The sequence below is a fragment of the Carcharhinus amblyrhynchos genome, chromosome 17 (assembly GCF_965287045.1).
Source record: "Carcharhinus amblyrhynchos chromosome 17, sCarAmb.v2.hapA, whole genome shotgun sequence".
Taxonomy (NCBI): domain Eukaryota; kingdom Metazoa; phylum Chordata; class Chondrichthyes; order Carcharhiniformes; family Carcharhinidae; genus Carcharhinus; species Carcharhinus amblyrhynchos.
Window position 1 is genome coordinate 56,958,657 of NC_137340.1, and position 19,839 is coordinate 56,978,495.

General features: G+C 44.4%; 1 protein-coding gene across 2 annotated transcripts in view; it reads right to left on the reverse strand.

Annotated features, from left to right (window-relative positions):
* Positions 1-19,839, reverse strand: part of pcgf6 (polycomb group ring finger 6) — an 87,702-nt gene that overhangs the window by 39,004 nt on the left and 28,859 nt on the right. For both annotated transcript variants that reach the window (XM_080205353.1, XM_080205352.1), the window contains exon 7: positions 14,059-14,086. In XM_080205353.1, coding sequence (XP_080061479.1) covers positions 14,059-14,086 — 28 coding nt within the window. The remainder of the gene's footprint in view (positions 1-14,058; positions 14,087-19,839) is intronic.

Below are 19,839 nucleotides of genomic sequence, written 5' to 3' on the forward strand. Positions count from 1 at the left end.
AATTATTTGCTGTACTCTGCATATTAACTTTTGTGGTTCATGTACCAGACCACCCAGACCTTATTGTCATCACCAAATTTAGCCTTCATACATTCTGTCTCTTCATCCAAGTCATTTATATTGTTTGTTAAATAGTTGAGGTCCCAGCACTAATTCTTGTGGCACTTTCTGCTTCCTGGTTCCCAACCAATCCTCTTATTCATGATAATATATTATGCTGTATACCAAGTTCTTATTTTGTGTTGTAATCTTTTATGTGGAATGTCCTTTGGAAATCCAAAATCACTACAGTACATCAACTAGAATCATACAGTCACAGAGGTCTACAGCATGGAAACAGGCCCTTCAGCCCAACTTGTCCATGCCGCCCATATATTTAAAACTCCTAAACTAATCCCAATTACCCGCATTTGGCCCATATCCCACTATACCCCTCGCACCATGTAAGTAGCTGAGTGCTTTTTATAAGATAAAATTGTACCTGCCTCTACTACCACCTCTGGCAGCTTGTTCCAGACACTCACCACCCTGTGTGAAAAAATTGCCCCCTGGACACTTTTGTATCTCTCCTTCTCACCTTAAATCTATGCCCTCTAGTTTTAGACTCCCCTACCTTTGGGAAAAGATATTGACTATCTACCTTGTCTGTGCCCCTCATTATTTTATAGACCTCTAAGGTCACCCCTCAGTCTCCTGCGCTCCAGAGAAAAAAAGTCCCAGTCGATCCAGCTGCTCCTTATAACTCAATCCATCAAGTCCCGGTAGCACCCTAGTAAATCTTTTCTGCGCTCTTTCTAATTTAATAATATCCTTTCTATAATAGGGTAACCTCTATCCAGGTTCTCCTCTGTCCGCCCTGCTTGTTACATTCTGAAAGAACTTGAATACATTTGTCAAACAGATTTCCCTTCACAAAACCCTGTTGATGCTGCTTAATTGTATTCTGATTTTCCAAGTGTCTTGCTACTATTTCTTTAAAAATTGATTCTAATACTTCCCAATGACAGATATTAGGCTAACTAATCTCTAATTTCCGGCTTTCTGTCTTCCTCCTTCACAGAGGTGTTAAATTGCAGTTTTCCAAACCACTAGAATCATTCCACTTTCTCTGTAGCCATTTCTTTTAAAATCCTAAGATGCAGGCAATCGGAACAAGGGGGCTTGTCGGTCTTTAGTTCCATTAGTTTTCACAATACATTTCTCTAGCGCGTGATTATTTTAATTATTTTAAGTTCCTTCTGCCTTTTCCCTCCTTGATTTTGTTTTACTATTTATTTTGCACCTTCTTCTGTGAAGTCAGATATAAAATACATGTTCAAAGTCTCTGCCATTTCCATGTTTCCCATTATTAATTCTCCAATCTCATCCTCTAGCAGGCTGCTTACTTGAACTACATTCTTCTTTATACGCTTACTCTCTGCTTAGATATTTAAGAAGATATTAAAATCCTCCTAACTAAATATATATTCCAGAGGAAGATGGTAAGCAGTGGGACGGGTTGGGTGGGGAGTGGGGGTCGCGGAAGAGAGACTGTCATGGCTAAGCAAGGATGTCAAGGACAACATAAAAGACAAAAACAAAGGCATTCCATATTGCAAAGGCCAGAGGCACACTAGAATATTGGGAAGCTTTTAAAGATCAACAAAGGATCACTAAAAAGGTGTTAAAAAGGAGCAAATATAAATTATGAAAGAAAACAAGTGCAAAACATAAAAACAGACTGCAAAAGCTTCCATAAGTACATACAGTGGAAGAGAGTAGCTAAAGTGAATGTTGGTCCCTTAGAAGATAAGGCTGGGGAGTTAATAGTTGGGAATACAGAAATGGTTGAGACACTAAAATCAATATTTTGCCTGAGTTTCCCACAGTGGAGGACACAAGTACAATCCCAATAGTAACAGAAAATGCAGAGGTTATAGAAAGGGAGGAACTTAGAGCTATCATCACTAGGGAAAAAACTACTGGGATTGAAGGCAGGCAAATCGCCAGGGCCTATTGACCAACATCCTAGGATCTGAAAGGAAGTGCCGTTGGTGGAAGTGGATCCATTGCCTACAATATTTCAAAATTTTCTCAATGCAGAACAGATTCCAGTGGACTGGAAAAATGCTAATCTAAGCACTTAAGTGGAAGGCGAAAAAGGCTAATCAACTTAATATCTGTGATTGGGAAATTGTTAGAATCCATTATTAAGGACATAATAACAGAATATTTGGAAAGTCAAAATGCAATCCATCAGAGGCAGCATGGATTTAGAAAGGGTAAATCATGTTTGACTACATATTACAGAGGAGGTGGTGCTGGAAGTCTTAAAGTGCATCAAGGTAGATAAATCCCCAGGACCTGATGAAGTGTATCCCAGGACATTGTGGGAGGCTGGGGAGGAAATTGAGGGTCCCCCAGCCGAGATATTTGAATCATCGATAGTCACGGGTGAGGTGCCTGAAGACTGGAGAGTGGCAAATGTTGTGCCTTTGTTTAAAAAAGGGCTGCAGGGAAAAGCCTGGGAACTACAGGCCAGTGAGCCTCACATTGTGGCGGGTAAGTTGTCAGAAAGTATTTTGAGAGACAGGATCTACAGGCAATTAGAGACGCAAGGACTGATTAGGGACAGTCAGCATGGCTTTGTGAGTGGAAAATCATCTCTCTCAAATTTGATTGAGCTTTTTGAAGCTCAAGAAGGTAGATGAGGGCAGGGCAGTTGATGTTGTCAACATGGACTTCAGCAAGGCCTTGTTGCATAAGGTTAAATCTCACGATCCAGGATGAGGTATCTAAATGGATACAAAATTTGCTTCTTAACAGAAGCCAGAGGATGGTTGTAGAGAGGGTCCACTGTTATTTGTCACTTATATTAATGATTTGGATGAGAATAGGGGGCATGGTTAGTAAGTTTGCAGATGACACCAAGATTGGTGGCATGGTGGACAGTGAAGAAAGGTATCGCCAACTGCAGCAGGATCTTGATCAATTGGGCCAATGGGCTGACAAATGGCAGATGGAGTTCAACTTAGACAAATGCGTGGTGATGTATTTTGGTAGACTGAACCAGGGCAGGACTTACTCAGTTAATGGTAGGGCATTGGAAGAGTTACAGAACAAAGATATCTGGGGGTACAGGTTCATAACTCCTTGAAAGTAGAGTCACAGGTGGACAGAGTGAAGAAGGTATTCTTGGTTTCATCAGTCAGAACACTGAATACAGGAGTTGGGATGTCTTATTGAAGTTGTACAAGACATTGGGAAGGCCACACTTGGAATACTGAGTGCAATTCTGGTCACCCTATTATAGAAAGGATATTATTAAACTAGAAAGGATATTATTAAACTAGAAAGGATATTATTAAACTAGAAAGGATATCATTAAACTAGAAGGAGTGCACAAAAGATTTACTAGGATGCTACCGGGACTTGATGGATTGAGTTATAAGGAGAGGCTGAATAGACTGGGACTTCTTTCTCTGGAGTGTAGGAGGCTGAGGGGTGATTTTATAGAGGTCTATAAAATAATGAGGGACATTGATCAACCAGATAGTCAATATCTTTTCCCAAAGGTAGGGGAGTCTAAAACTAGAGGGGATAGGTTTGAGGTGAGGGGAGAGATACAAAATTGTCCAGACAGGCAATTTTTTCACCCAGGGAGGTGGTGAGTGTCTGGAACAAGCTGCCAGAGGTAGTAGTAGAAGCAGGTACAATTTTATCTTTTAAAAAGCATTTAGATAAGTTACACGAGTACAATGGGTATAGTGGGATATGGGCCAAATGCAGGCAATTGGGATTAGCTTAGGGGTTTTAGAAAAAAAAAGGGTGGCATGGACAAGTTGGGCCAAAGGGCCTGTTTCCATGACTGGCTAATTCGCTAGAGTTCTTCAAAGATGTAACAAGCAAGGTGGATAATGGGGATCCTGTAGATTCAGTATATTTGGACTTTCAGAAAGTGTCAGACAAAAGTTTCAGACACAAGGTTAGTTCACCTGAGGTTAGGGGCTAGTTATTAGCTTGGATCAGCTAATTAACAGAAAGCAGAGTTGAGATAAATGTTGTAATAAATGCTAGCAGCCAGCGATGCCCATGTCCCACGAATGAATAAAAAAAGGGATTGACAAACTCGATGTGGAGATGCAGTCTAGAACAAGAGGTCATAGTTTTAGGATGGGGGATTGGCAGATTTAAAACAGAGATGCGGAGAAATTACTTCCCTCAAAGGGTGGTGAGTCTGTGGAATTCACTACTCCAGAGTGTGGTGGATGTCAGGACTTCTGGTAAAGTTAAGGAAGAGGTGGATAGATTTTTAATTAAGGGGTTGAAGGGCTGTCATGAATGGGCAGGGAAGTGGAATTGAGGTTAAGACAAGATCAGCCATGATAGAATTAAATGGCGGAGCAGTCTCCAGGGTCTAAGTTTCCTACTCCTGCTCCTAGTTCTTAGGATTTTATGTTTCTTACTAGTTTATTCATATCATAATTTTTTTCTTTTTTTATAAACCTATCTTCTGCTGGTTTATAAAATTTTTTAAATACCTACTGCTGATGCTTGCAGCATTAGATGCCCTTTCTTTCCGTTTGATATCACCCTTACTTAACCATGAACAGTTCAGCCTTCTTGCTGAGTCTCTCTGCTTCAATAAATTACACAACAGCTTTTCCTTAAACCCAACATTGGAACGTTAGGTTTCAGAATGTAATCGGGGGCACGATGCCGACCGGCGGAGTATCGTGCAGGAAAAGGCAGTCAGGATTCCTGCTGCCTGACCATAAACAGAGCTTGCTCCAGACATTTTTTGCACAGAGGAAGCAGAGAGCAGCAAAGGTGGGGCTGGGTGAAAACAGGGAGTCAAGTTTTAAAAACACACACACACACACACACACACACACACACACACACACACACACAAACTCTCAATGTTGGTGCTGAATCCCTTGCCCAAAACTCAGTCCCAATCAATCGCTATTAATTGATCACTATCCTTCTATAACAGGAACATTTACAGGGGTAAGCATCAATCCAAGGCACAGATAACACCCACCATCCCCTCTACCCAGCACTAACCCTGTGTGTGCAGGTAACACCCACCATCCCTCTATCCGACACCAACTCTGTACAGACATATCACCCACCACCCCTCTATCCAGCACCAATCCTGTGCCCAGGTAACACCCACTATCCCTCTACCCAGCAGCAATCTAGTATAAAGATACAATCTCCTGTGAGATTGTGAAAATTGAGAAAAGTGTGAAGTAATTCACTTTGGCAGGAATAACAGATGTGTCGAGTATAGGGCTAACGGTAGGACTCTGAATAGTGTGGATGAACAGAGGGATCTAGGTGTATGTGTACATAGATCCCTGAAAGTTGGGAATCAAGTAGATAAGGTTGTTAAGAAGGCATACGGTGTCTTGGCGTTTATTGGTAGGGGGATTGAATTTAGGAGCCGCAGCGTCATGTTGCAACTGTACAAAACTCTGGTGCGGCCGCACTTGGAGTATTGTGTGCAGTTCTGGTCCCCACATTATAGGAAGGATGTGGAGGCTTTGGAGAGGGTGCAGAGGAGGTTTACCAGGATGTTGCCTGGTATGGAGGGGAGGTCCTATGAGGAGAGACTGAGGGATTTGAGGTTGTTTTCATTAGAAAGAAGGCGGCTAAGAGGGGACCTTATTGAAACACATAAGATGATTAGAGGTTTGGATAGGGTGGACAGTGGTAGCCTTTTTCCTCAGATGGAGAAAGCTAGCACGAGGGGGCATAGCTTTAAATTAAGGGGTGGTAGTTATAGGACAGATGTCAGGGGTAGGTTCTTTACCCAGAGGGTGGTGAGGGATTGGAATGCCCTGCCTGCTGCAGTTGTAAATGCGCCTAGTTTGGGGGCATTTAAGAGATCCGTGGATAGGTTTATGGATGGAAAGGGTTTGGTTTAGGTTAGAGGGTCATTGTTTTTTAACTGGTCGGCGCAACATCGTGGGCCGAAGGGCCTGTTCTGCGCTGTAATGTTCTATGTTCCTCTCCCCTCACCATCCTGGTACAGCATCAATCCCTCTTGGATGTACACATTGCCCTGAGTGGCATCAATTCCATGTGGATGCTTCCCTCAATTCCACACCAATCCTGTATGCCTGTGCACTCAGCTGTTTATGGAAGTGCTGTCATTTTTGGAACTAGATCCCCTGTTCTTCAATGCTTATACCTGCCACTTCCTCTCAGCACACTGACTCTCTGTACACTAGCACCCTGTTCACTAAGTGCTTTGTTTCCAGCTGTTGCACAAGACAGCCAACAGCTAAATTCTGTGAACCATCCAGCCTGCTTCTGCTCTGTACATCAGCACACCTTTGTCATTTTTAAAATTAATGCTGGCAGCTTTGCCAGGGTTCAGAGATTTGCAGCTGGCCCCACTTATTACTTACAAATATTTCTGTCAGTTTATAATTATTACTGAGCACTATTTCAGCACTGCTGAGGACCCACTTTTATATCTAATCATCCTATTCCTCTCGTGCTCTTGATTACAGTAAATGAAGCTGTCCAGGATTATCGCACAAATCATAAGCCTGGAGAAAGAGAAAGCAAGCCTGGGGGAGGAGAATTCGAACTTGGGATGGTGAGGGTGGGGAACCAGTTAGAGGGGAACAGGAGAGGCATTGAGCTGAGCTATGAGGAGAGGCTGAATAAACTAGGCTTGTACTCGTTGGAGTTTAGAAGAATGAGGGGAGATCTCATTGAGACGTATAAGATGATGAATGGGATGGATAGGATAGAGGTGGAGAGACTCTTCCCGCTCAAAAAAGACAGTAGGACTAGGGGGCACAGCCTCAAGATAAAGGGGAGGCGTTTTAGAACGGAGTTGAGGAGGAACTTCTTCACTCAAAGGGTGGTGAATCTCTGGAATTCTCTACCTGTTGAAGTGGTGGAGGCTGCCTCGCTAAATATTTTCAAGAAGCGGGTTGATGGGTTTTTGATAAGAGAGGAGATTAAGGGTTATGGGGAGAGGGCCGGAAAGTGGAACTGAGCCACGACAGATCAGCCATGATCTTATTGAATGGCGGGGCAGGCTCGAAGGGCCAGATGGCCTACTCCTGCTCCTATTTCTTATGTTCTTAAGTGCCAGTTTGTCCATAATACAAGGGCAATGTCATTTCAAATTATTTATTGGCTAGGTTCAATTTTTCCAAGAATTCTTGGATTCACTGAACCACAGCTGCGTTATTACAAGGAGATACAAAAGCAGATTTTTAAAAATCCTATAATGTTTCAAACATAATGACAAGTATTTACGTGCGATATCTCAAACAGAAACACAGATGGATTGCAATATTCCCTTGCTACAACACTGAATAAATCGACACTCTGATATTTCTACTGGATTAGTGACATTTGTATTTTGATATTGCCAAATATTGGCTGGATGCCAGAACCACTCCACAATCTTTTCACGTTTTAACTGTGAAATAAACTCCTTATCCGCACGATATAAACCCCAAGTTTAAATTCCACAACCAACAGATCAGATCTAAGCTCTGCAGTCCTGCCAATCACAAATGGCGGTGGACAAGTAAACAACTTACTGGAGGAAAAGCCCTGCAAATAGCCCCATCCTCAATATGGGAGCAGAATACTGTGGATGCTGGAATCTGAAACAATAACAGAAAATGCTGGAAAATCTCAGCAAGTCTGACAACATCTGAGGAGAGAGAATAGAGCCAATGTTTCGAGTCTGGATGCCCCTTCGCAGAGCTAACAGATTTATACTGTGAGGGTAGGGGGCTGTAATTGGACAAAGGGAATGTAAATGATGATGAAGAAAGCTGCATTCATTTTTACCATCCCTCAGTCTCACTTCCATTTTTCCACTTCTCCATTCTCACTCCCCTTCTTGCCCCAATATTTACCCCCCACTTCCTCCCTCTTCCTCCTCTTTCAGGGAAACTGCCACATTCCACAGGCAGTCCCTTAACAACCCGTACCTCTGTTCTGCTATTCTCATCATTTTTAGCTCGTTTCTTCATTACCAGTTACATTTCCTTTGTCCAACTACAGCCCCCCCCCCCAACCACACTCACAGCATAAATCTCTTCTGATTTTCTTTGCTTTGAGCTCTGACAAAGGGTCATCCAGACTTGAAACATCGGCTCTCCGCAGATACTGTTAGACCTGCTGAGATTTTCCAGCATTTTCTGTTCTTGTCACCATCCTCAATGATGGAGGAGCTCAGCGCATCAGTGCAAAATGTAAGGCTGAAGCATTCACAACAACCTTCAGCCAGAAGTGCTGAGTGGATGATCCATCTCGGTCTCCTCCATTGGTCCCCAGAATCACAAATGTCAGTTTTCAGCCAATTCAATTCATTCCACGTGATAGAGAAAAGCTGAAGGCACTGGATATTGCAAAAGCTATTGGCCCAGACAGTGTTCTAGCAATAGTACTGGAGACTTGTGCTCCAAAATTTGCCATTCCCCTAGCCAAACTCTTCCAGCATAGTTCCAGCAACGTGAAAAACTAACATAAGAAATAGGAGCAGGAGTAGGCCATCTAGCCCTTCGAGCCTGCCCCGCCATTCAATAAGATCGTGGCTGATCTGAAGTGGATCAGTTCCACTTTCCCGCTCTCTCCCCATAACCCTTAATTCCCTTGTCTATCAAAAACCTATCAACCCGTGACTTAAATATATTTAGCGAGGCAGCCTCCACCACTTCAACGGGCAGAGAATTCCAGAGATTCACCACCCTTTGAGTGAAGAAGTTCCTCAACTCCGATCTAAATTGCCCCCCACCCCCCCTTATCTTGAGGCTGTGCCCTCGAGTCCTGCTATCCTTTTTAAGCGGGAAGAATCTCTCTACCTCTACCCTATCCATCCCTTTCATTATCTTATACGTCTCTATAAGATCCCCCCTCATCCTTCTAAACTCCAACAAGTACAGACACAGTCTATTTAGTCTCTCTTCATAGTCCAACCCCCTCATCTCCAGTATCAGCCTAGTGAACCTCTTCTGCACTCCCTCCAAGGCCAAAATATCCTTGCGCAAGTGCGGCGACCAAAACTGCACACAGTACTCCAGCTGCGGCCTCACCAGTACCCTGTACAGTTGCAGCAAGACCTCCCTTCTTTTATATTCTATCCCCCTTGCTATAAAGGCCAACATCCCATTCGCCTTCTTGATCACCTGCTGCACCTGCAGACTGGGTTTCTGTGATTCGTGCACAAGGACCCCAGGTCCCTCTGCACCATAGCATGCTGCAGCTTTTGCCTTTTAAATAATAATCCCTCCTACTATTATTTCTGCCAAAGTGGATAACTTCACACTTGCCAACATTATACTCCACCTGCCAGGTCCTCGCCCACTCGCTCAGCCTATCCAGATCTCTCTGCAGACTTTCCACACCCTCCGCGCAATTTGCTTTTCCACTCATCTTTGTGAGATAGGAGGCTTCCTATCTGAGTCATGCCCATCCCATGGTAAAATTGTATCTCGGTCAGGATGGTGAGAGTTCCATCCATGTAAATGCATCCCACCCACCTCAGAACCCACTGGGGGCATGGGCTGGAATTCTGGCCTCAGAGTCAAGAGTCTAAATGGATTCGAGGAAGTGAGAAATCCAGGGTTCTGATAGAAACAGTCACTAAAGATAGATGCACAGGTTCATAAAGCCTTAAAAACAAGTGCTAATGAAGCACTGCGTTATTTCTTGAGGGATAGAATTTAATCAAGGATGTTGTAGGAAAGCTGTATAGAGCCTTGGTTAGACAACACTTGGGAGTGCTGCGAACGTTCTCATCTCTATGATAGTTAATGGAGGCATTGGAGAAAGTGCAAACAAGAATGATACCAAACTATGGGCTATAACTATCAGGAAACATAAGAACTTAAGAACATAGCTGCCCAGCTATGTCCTATAAACAAAAAGCAGGACAAATCCAACCCTACTAATTATCGTCCAATCAGTCAACTCTCGATCATCAGTAAAGTGATGGAAGGGGTCATTGACAGCGCTGTCAAGCAGCACCTGCCCAGCAATAACCTGCTCCATGACACCCAGTTTGGATTTTGCCAGGGTCACTCAGTTCCTGACCTCATTACAGCCTTGGTTCAAACACGGACAAAAGAGCAGAATGCCAGAGGTGAGGTGAGAGTGACAGCTCTGGACATCAGGTGAGTGTGGTATCAAGGAGCTCTAGCGAAGCTGGAATCAATGGGTATCAAGGGGCAAACTCTCTGCTGGTTGAAGTCAGACCAGGTACATAGGAAGATGGTTGTAGCTGTGGAGGGTCAGTCATCTCAGCTCCAGGACATCTCTGCAGGAGTCCCTCAGGGGAGTGTCTGAGGCCCAACAATCTTCAGTTGCTTCATCAATGACCTTCCCTCCATCATAAGGTCAGAAGTGGGGATGTTCGCTGATGATTGCACCATGTTCAGCACTATTCGCGACTCCTCAGAAACTGAGGCAGTCCATGTTCAAATGCAGCAAGATCTGGACAATATCCAGGCTTGGGCTGACAAGTGGCAAGTGAAATTTGCGCCACACAAATGCCAGACAATGACCATCTCCAACAAGAGAGAATCTAACTATCACCCATTGACATTACCATCGCTGAATCTCCAGTTTCAGCATTCTAAGGATTACCGTTAACCAGAAACTAAACTGGACTCAATGTATAAATACCGTAGTTACCAGAGCAACTCAAAGGATAGGAATCCTGTGGTGAGTAACTCATCTCCTGACTCCCCAAACCCTATTCACTATCTACAAGGCACAAGTCAGGAGTGTGATGGAATACTCTACAAGTGCATGGATGGGTGCAGCTCCAACAACACTCAAACTTGATTCCCTCCAACTCACTCACCATCGTGACTTGGAAATAAATTGCCATTCCTTCACTGTCCTGGAACTCCCTCCCTAACAGCACTGTTGATGTACCCACACATCAGGAACTGTGGAGGTTCAAGAACAGAATTTTGAAAGCCCGTTTAGAATACACACGGAATCAGTTCCAAATCCATGAGAATGAAATCCTGACTTTTGATGCAATCATGCACGCTGCTCAATATTTAGGAAGAGGTATTCGAGGAAAAACTATAAGTGAGGATATGCCTCACTGGATCCAGGAACACATCACTGACAATAACTTTAAACTCACGGTGGATGAAGCTGTGCAAATATCCCAGTGCTTCCTCCGACACAAGGCCCTTCGGCCCACCATGTCTCTGCTAACCATCAATACTAATCCCATTTACCAGCACTGGTCCTTAGGCTGCTATGCCTTGGCGATTAGAGTGCTCGTTCAGATGCTTCTTAAATGTTGTGAGTCTCTCTGCCTCCAGCATCCTCTCAGGCTGCATGTTCCATATTTCCACCACCCTCTGGGTGAAATAAACTTCCTCAGATCCCCTCTAAACCACTTACTCCTCACCGTAAACCTATGACATCTCTGCCATGGGAAAAAGATTCTTATTATCTACCCTATCTATGCCTCTCATAATTTTGTATACCTCTGTCAGATCCTGCCTCAACCTGCTCTGCTCCAGGAAAAAAACCAAACCCAGCCTATCCAGCCTCTCCTCATAGTTGAAACTTTCCATCCCAGGCAACACCCTGGTGCACTCTCTCTCCAGTGTGATCACGTCTTTCTGATAGTGCGGTGACCAGAACTGCGCACATAATCCATCAATGGCCTAGCCAATGTTTGCTAAATTTGTACCAAGACCTCCCTGTTCCTATATTTTGTGCCCCAGCTAATGATGGCAAGCATTCCATATGCCTTCTTCATCCACCGTCTACCTGGACTGCCACCTTCAGGAATCTATGGAATTGTACACCAAAGTCCATTTGCTCCTCTGCACTCCTTGGGGACCTACCATTCATTGTGTAAATCCTGCTCTTATTAGATCTCTCAAAATACATCACCCCACACTTACCAGGATTAAATTCCATCTGCCATTGTACTGCCCAATTTACCAGCTGATCAGTGTCAATCTGTAACCTCAGATGATCCTCCTCATTATCAACAACACCATTAATTTTCGTGTCATCTGCAAACTTACTAATTATATCTTCTACACTCATATCTAAGTCATTAACGTACACAACAAACAGCAAGAGTCCCAGCACCGATCCCTGTGGTATACCACTGGTCATAGACTTCCAATCACAAATGCAACCCATCACCTTCGTTCTTTGCTTCCTAATAACAAGCCGATTTTGATTCCAATTTGCCAACTTGTCTTGGATTCCGTGGGTTCGAACCTTTTGGACCAGCCTTCCAATGTGGGACCTTGAAATCCATGTAAACTGCATCAACTGTGCTACCCCCACCAATATATGTAGTTACCTTTTCAAAAACCTTAAGTTAGTTAGACAAGATCTCCCACCAACAAACTCATGCCGACTATCCCTGATAAATCCCTGCCTTTCCCAGTGTGGATCAATCCTGTTCCTCAGAGTTTTTTCCAATAATTTTCTTATCACCGATGTAAGACTACAAACCCTAATGCAATATAAAGTCCCCTATCCTCACACTACAAACAATAATCACAATATAAACTCTCCTATCCCCCCATAATGTAAACCCTAACTGCGATGTAAACTCCCAGATCTCTGCAATATAAACCTAACCGCAAAATAAACTCCCCTACCCCCACAATATGGGCCCAAACCACAATATAATCCCCCCTGCTCCTACTTAATCCTCCTACTCCTGCTTCCTTAAAGGGAAGTCGTGTCTGACAAATTTACTGGAGTTCTATGAGGATGTGTCTAGGGCGGTGGATAGAGGAGAGCCAGTGGATGTGGTCTTTCTAGATTTTCAGAAGGCGTTTGACAAAGTGCCTCACAAGAGGTTATTGCAGAAGGTCGAGGGACATGGAGTTGGGGGTAGGGTGTTAGCGTGGATAGAGGATTGGTTGTCAAATAGGAGGCAGAGAGTGGGGGTCAACGGGTGCTATTCGGATTGGCGGATGGTGACTAGTGGAGTGCCCCAGGGGTCGGTGCTGGGGCCTCAGATTTTTACCATTTATATAGATGATCTGGAGGAGGGAACCGAGTGTAGAGTGTCGAAATTTGCTGATGACACCAAGATTGGGGGAACGGCAAATTGTGCGGAGAGTGTGGAGAGTCTGCAGAAGGATCTAGATAGGCTGGGCAAATGGGCCAGGAAATGGCAAATGGAATTTAATGTTGGCAAGTGTGAGGTGGTCCACTTTGGTAGGAAGAATGGTAGGAAGGACTATTACTTACGGGGCGAAAAACTGCAGCAGGCGACGGTGCAGAGGGACCTCGGGGTCCTTGTGCATGAGTCGCAAAAACCCAGCTTGCAGGTGCAGCAGGTGGTCAGGAAGGCAAATGGGATGCTGGCCTTCATAGCGAGGGGGATTGAATATAAAAGTAGGGAGGTCTTGCTGCAGCTGTATAGGGCATTGGTGAGGCCGCAACTGGAGTACTGTGTGCATTTTTGGGCGCCGCACCTGCGCAAAGATATTTTGGCCTTGGAGGGAGTGCAGAGGAGGTTTACTAGGCTGATACCGGAGGTGAGGGGGTTGAGCTATGAGGAGAGGCTGAATAAACTGGGCTTGTACTCGTTAGAGTTTAGAAGAATGAGAGGAGATCTCATTGAGACGTATAAGATGATGAATGGGATGGATAGGATAGAGGTGGAAAGACTCTTCCCGCTCAAAAAAGACAGTAGGACTAGGGGGCACAGCCTCAAGATAAAAGGGGAGCGGTTTAGAACGGAGTTGAGGAGGAACTTCTTCACTCAAAGGGTGGTGAATCTCTGGAATTCTCTGCCCGTTGAAGTGGTGGAGGCTGCCTCGCTAAATATTTTTAAGACGCGGGTTGATGGGTTTTTGATAGGAGAGGGGATTAAGGGTTATGGGGAGAGGGCGGGAAAGTGGAACTGAGCAGCGACAGATCAGCCATGATCTTATTGAATGGTGGGGCAGGCTCGAAGGGCTGGATGGCCTACTCCTGCTCCTATTTCTTATGTTCTTATGTACACTATAAACCCCCCTTCCTCTCACAGTCTGAAGGAAGATTTAGATCAATAAGTTTGATTCTACTTAGAATGCTTACCTTATAGTCACCAACTCCCAGATCAGCTCTGCAAAAACAAAACAACAAGGATTAGATTGTGATGGTCCAGGATTGAGATCCATTTGAGGTCAATGTGAAAACTTCAGAAACATACAGCAGGCTGATGTTGCACTTTCATTAGATACAGGGGACAGGATTTTAAGCATGTAAAATTGTGCAAGAAGACATCAGGTGCATGTCACTGTGCTCTCATGTGATATTTCAATCGGTGGGTGAGAGTCAGAAACTTATCCGCTAACAATAAAAAAGTCAATTAAATTAATTAAGCAGCAATTGACTGGGGTTTTATGCTGCCTCTGCCTTTACAATTATCGAGGCAACCTTTACATTTCAGCTGCAACCTCAATCCAAGGCGAGATGAAAGTCAGGGCTCAAATTAAACGAACAAGTGTATCTGGGGACTAAGGTCTGTGTATGATTCTGCTGCCTAGACACATGTAGTACAGTTTTTCTGCTGACGTTTATTTTAGTGTCAGCAGCTCCCTCAGACAGCTCTTCAGCAGCTGTCCCCCAAGGGCCATGTTGGAAGTGCCAACCCACACGCTCCCATTTCTCATCGCGCCCCCCCGCCCTCTCTTTGGCAACACTCAGCCATTCACAGAGCCTGTTTCACACTGGATAACAGTTAACTGGCCAGCCAGTGGAATATTTCATTAACAATGCAATCTCAGGAGGGGGCAGGTTTCACGTCCACTCCACCCCGCTGACTTTGGGTACCCCCCCAACCAAATGTAAACTTCAGGCCCAAAGCTGCAAAGAATGTACAAGCAGATGAAGCAAAGCAGGAATCACTGATAAACAATACCTCAGCTGACCGAGTCAGAGTTTGAATTATTTTGTAAAGATTTTTAGAGCCTGCGGATTGATGGCAAACAAATCAAAGACCACAAATCAAAGGCTGTGACTAGTAACTCATCTGCTGACTCCCCAATGTCTGTCCACCATCTACAAGCCACAAGTCATGAATATGCTGGATAACTCTCCACTTGCCTGGGTGGGTGCAACTCCAACAATATTTGTAAAGCTCAACACTATCCAGGACAAAGCAGCCCGCTGATTGCTATCCCTTCCACAAACATCCATTTCCTCCACGACTGATGCTCAGTAGCAGCTGTGGGCACCATCTACAAAATACACTGCAGGAACACTCCAAGGCTCCTTAGGCAGCACCTTCCAAACCCACAACCATTACCAGCTAGAAGGGCAAGAGCAGCAGATACCAGGGAACACAGCACTGTGGATGTACCTGCACCTCACCGACTACAATGGATCAAGAAGGCAGCTCACCCACCTTTCTGAGGGTCAACTAGGGATGGGCAATAAATGCTGGCCTTGCCAGTGATGCTCACGCCGCACAGAATTAATTAAAAAATATATAAATGATCTGGAATTGAATTACAATTCCAAATTTGCAGATGACAAATAACTGGGAAATGGCTGGAAGACTGCAATAACATAATGGAAATCATTAACAAAGCTGCAGAAAGAAATGCAAATAAATCACATTATTGGTAAGTATGAAGCAATATATTTTAATGGTGCAAATAGGAAGGTCATATATCCTTTGGAAAATAAGGCCTGAATTTCAGGCTGGCAAATGTTTGGCAGCCTGAGAGTCAGTGGGAAATGCATTGCTGCCAACTCAGAGGCCCAAGGCTCTTTTCCGCTCAGCTGAGTATTTATCAGCAGCGGGCAGTCCATCCGTCCCTGGATGGAAGTCCGTCTTGGAGAGCTGTCAGCCAATCAGATTGCCCCTCCAGGCAGAGCGCTGCAGTGGCTGGAAGAGGTACTGCAATGTGATGTCTGAGACAAAGTGCCGGGACCATACTTCTGGAGCAGGGCAGGTGGAGGGAGCAGGGAGAGTTACAGCTCCAGGCTCCTGAGGGAAGATGCCCAGTCTGAAGGGGCTACTGACTGAGCTCCGGCTGTCCCCCAACCCACCCACTGCTGCCCAAAACTGAAATTGAGAACATTTTCAGTTAGGCATTGGGTGTCGACCAGCCTAAAAATTGAGGTAGGGCAGGAAAAAGTCATAAATGACCATTAAGAGGCTACTTAAAGTCCTGAGCCAGGGCATGGGCAGGCTTCCTATCTGAGCCCTGCCCATCCCAAGGTAAAATTGTATCTAGGTCAGGATGGTGGGAGTTCCATCCATGCAATTGCACTCCACCTACCTCAGAACCCAAGGGGGACATGGGCTGGAATTCTGGCCTCAGAGTCAAGAGTCTAACTGGATTCGAGGAACTGAGGAATCCAGGGTTCTGATAGAAACAAACAGTCACTAAAGATAGCTGCACAGGTTCATAAAGCCATAAAAACAATTGCTAATAAAGCACTGCGTCATTTCTCAAGGGATAGAATTTAATCAAGGATGTTGTAGGAAAGCTGTATAGAGCCTTGGTTAGACAACACTTGGGAGTGCTGCAAACGTTCTCATCTCTATAATATAAATAGTTAATGGAGGCATTGGAGAAAGTGCAAACAAGAATGATACCAAACTATGGGCTATCAGGAAAAATTGAAGAGGCTGGAAAAACCTGTTTCTTTGGAAAAGAGAGGAAGAAGACTTGTATTTATATGGCATATTTATTGAGATTAGCATATTCCAACCAATGAAATGGCTTTGAATTGAAGTCACTGTTGTAATGTTGGAAATGCAGCAATCACCCTGTGCACAGCAAGATCCCACAGAGAAAAACAACTGTATAATCTGGTTTTGTGTTATTATTTGAAGCATAACATTGGCCACACCAATGGACTTAACTCACCCTATCCCACCTGCTCATCTTCAATACTGCCATGGGACCTTGTACACAGAGCACAGCAGGCAGAGCCTCAGTTCAACTTCTCATCTGAAAGATAGTTCCTGCAACAGTACAGCACTCCCTCAGTGCTGCACTAGTGTATCAGTGTTCAAATCTTTCAAGTGAAGACTTTAGAAAAAGTGCTAAAATATGCAGCAGATCATAAAGCATCTGTGGCAAGGGAAACAGAGTTGACTGGCAAAAGGTCACTGACCTAAATCATTAGGTGGGATTTAACAGCCTCACTCGAGCAAGACCTGAAAATCCTGCCCAAGGACATCAGACATGTCCATTGTCTGTCCCTCACCTGCTCCGATTCTGTGGCAGACGGGGTGGGAGAATTCTGGCCATTAATTCACTTTCTCCACTACAAATGCTGCCTGGAACCTTGAGCTTTCTCTGCAGCCACTACAATGGCTTTTTATACTCGGGGACCTAGAACAGCATGCAGTACTCTCTAAATATAATCTCACCAAAGTTCAATACAGCTTCAGCACAACTTTCCCAGTTTTCAGTTCCAGCCCCTTAGAAGTAAAATCTATTGCTTTGCATTTATTAATGACCATGCAAACCTCTGGTGAGCTTTTAGTGATGAATGTATCCTTTCATTCAGAGGCTCTCATTTGCAGGCAAGATTAGAACTAGAGACTATCAATATAAAATACTCAATAATGAATCCAATAGGGAATTCAGAGGAACATCTTTATCCAGAGAGTGGTTAGAACATTGGATTTGCTATTTTAAGGAGGCCAGCTGTATGGATTAAGAGAATGCTAAATAAACATGAGGGAGAAAGGAATAGAAGGATATACTGATACATGGTAGTGTAGCCCAGCAGTCTAAGATACTGGATTAAGATTTCAGTTTCTGCAGAGGTGTGGGTTTGCATCCCACTGCTGCCAGAATGGATTTGTGTTTTTAGAACCTTAGGCCCCACTTGGAATATAGTGTTCAATTCTGGTCACCACACTGCCAGAAGGATGTGGAGGTTTTGGAGAAGGTACAGAAAAGATTTACCAGGATGTTGCCTGGTACGGAGGGTACTAGCTATGAGGAGAGGTTGGAGAAACTTGGTTTGTTCTCACTGGAGCGACAGAGGTTGAGGGAAGACCTGATAGAAGTCTACAAGATTATGAGGGGTACGGACAGAGTGGATAGTCAGAAGCTTTTTTCCAGGGTGGAAGAGTCAATTACTAGAGGGCACAGGTTTTAGTTGCGAGGAACAAGGTTTAAAGGAAATGTACGAGGCAGATGTTTTACACAGAGAGTAGTGGGTGCCTGGAACTTGTTGCCGGGGAAGGTAGTGGAACAGATACTGTAGTGACTTTTAAGGTGTGTCTTGACAAATACATGAATAGGATGGGAATAGAGGGATATGGTCCCTGGAAGGGTAGGGGGTTTTAGTTCAGTCGGGCAGCATGGTTGGTGCAGGCTTGGAGGGCCAAAGGGCCTGTTCCTGTGCTGTAATTTTCTTTGTTCTTTGTTTGAATACCTGAAATAGGCTGGGAGGAAACCTGTGTGGAGTGTAAACACTGACAAGGAATCAGCTGGGGCAAGTGTCCTGTTTCTGTGTTCAAAGTATTTTATGTATATTACTGTATGCTGTAAATGTAAGCGGTTCCAACACATTTCCCAGTTCTACAAGGTTTTGATTTGCCCTCTCCCCCTGCTCTCCAACCATTCTTCTGTCTATGTTCAGAAGTTGTTTTGCTAGTACTGTACCAAAGGTTCTTTACAAAGTGCTTCCAATACACAAAACTGCTTTGTGTACCTGCTGCAATTCTTTGTCCGTACTTAATTGCTCTTAAACTGAGTGGCATTTCAGAAGGCATTTCATGATGTTTTAGTCAACCACACTGCTGTATAATCTGGAGTCATCTGTAGGCCAGACCAGCTTAATGACAGCAGATTTCCAGATTTACAACAATTGGCAATAATTTCATGATCATCATTGGACTTCCAACTCCAGGAAGTTATTGAGTTCAAATTTCACCATCTGCCATGGTGGGATTTGAACTCAGGTCACTAGAGCATTACTCTGGGTCTCTGGATTAATCAGCCAGCAACAATACCATTACATAACTTGGTATCTGATCTGAGGATGTTTTGTTGATATCTGCTCTCGTTAACAGCTTGGTTCCCACCTAGAATCCGAGCTAAAGGAAGAGGTCAGGAAGAGGTGAGAAACCTCATACTCTACAGCATGGAACTCGAGTCTAGAGAGAAGTGGGTGAGGTAGAGGGGGAGGGAGACACTGAGACCAAATTCTCTGACCGGCCACTGCTGCCAGCAAGAATGAAGAATTTGATGCTCTCCGACATCTCCATTCACAGCAGTGGCACCAGGCAATCCCGGCCGTCGGGCCGGGCCCCGCAATCCCGGCCTCAGTATTTTGTAGAGAGGAGTTACAGAGTGATGGTGCAAATTCCACAACTAGGAACAATCCCAATGGAATACGAGAACAATAGTACTCAAAGCACAGCTTCATGATTCTCTACAGGAGAGAGTTCCAACACGCTTAAAACACAGGCCAGCAGTAAACTCTTGGTATGAGACTGACGCTGGTGTGTCCAGGAGGCTGTCTGCAACTAAGTTATTTAAATGACAAATCAACTCTAAACATTAAACCTACAGCATCTACCAATGTCAGTAAGGATTCTCTACTCAAATAGCTTCACAACTCCTGACAAATAAACTGCAGGCAAAGAAAAGTCATGACATTCAGAACTATTTGTATTGTGAAAAATCAATGTCGTTACAAACCAACATCCTCCAGAAACAGCTTTCTAAATTTAGAAACCACAGACAGCATTTACTTCAACACACAACCCTCTCTGCCCTCCAGCGCAACCCCACCCGCCCCCCCCAGTACACAAGCTACACAGACTAATCAACAGACAGGGGTCGTGGGTGGACAGGGGGACTGGTGGTGTTGAGATGGCGGCGTGGGCTCGTT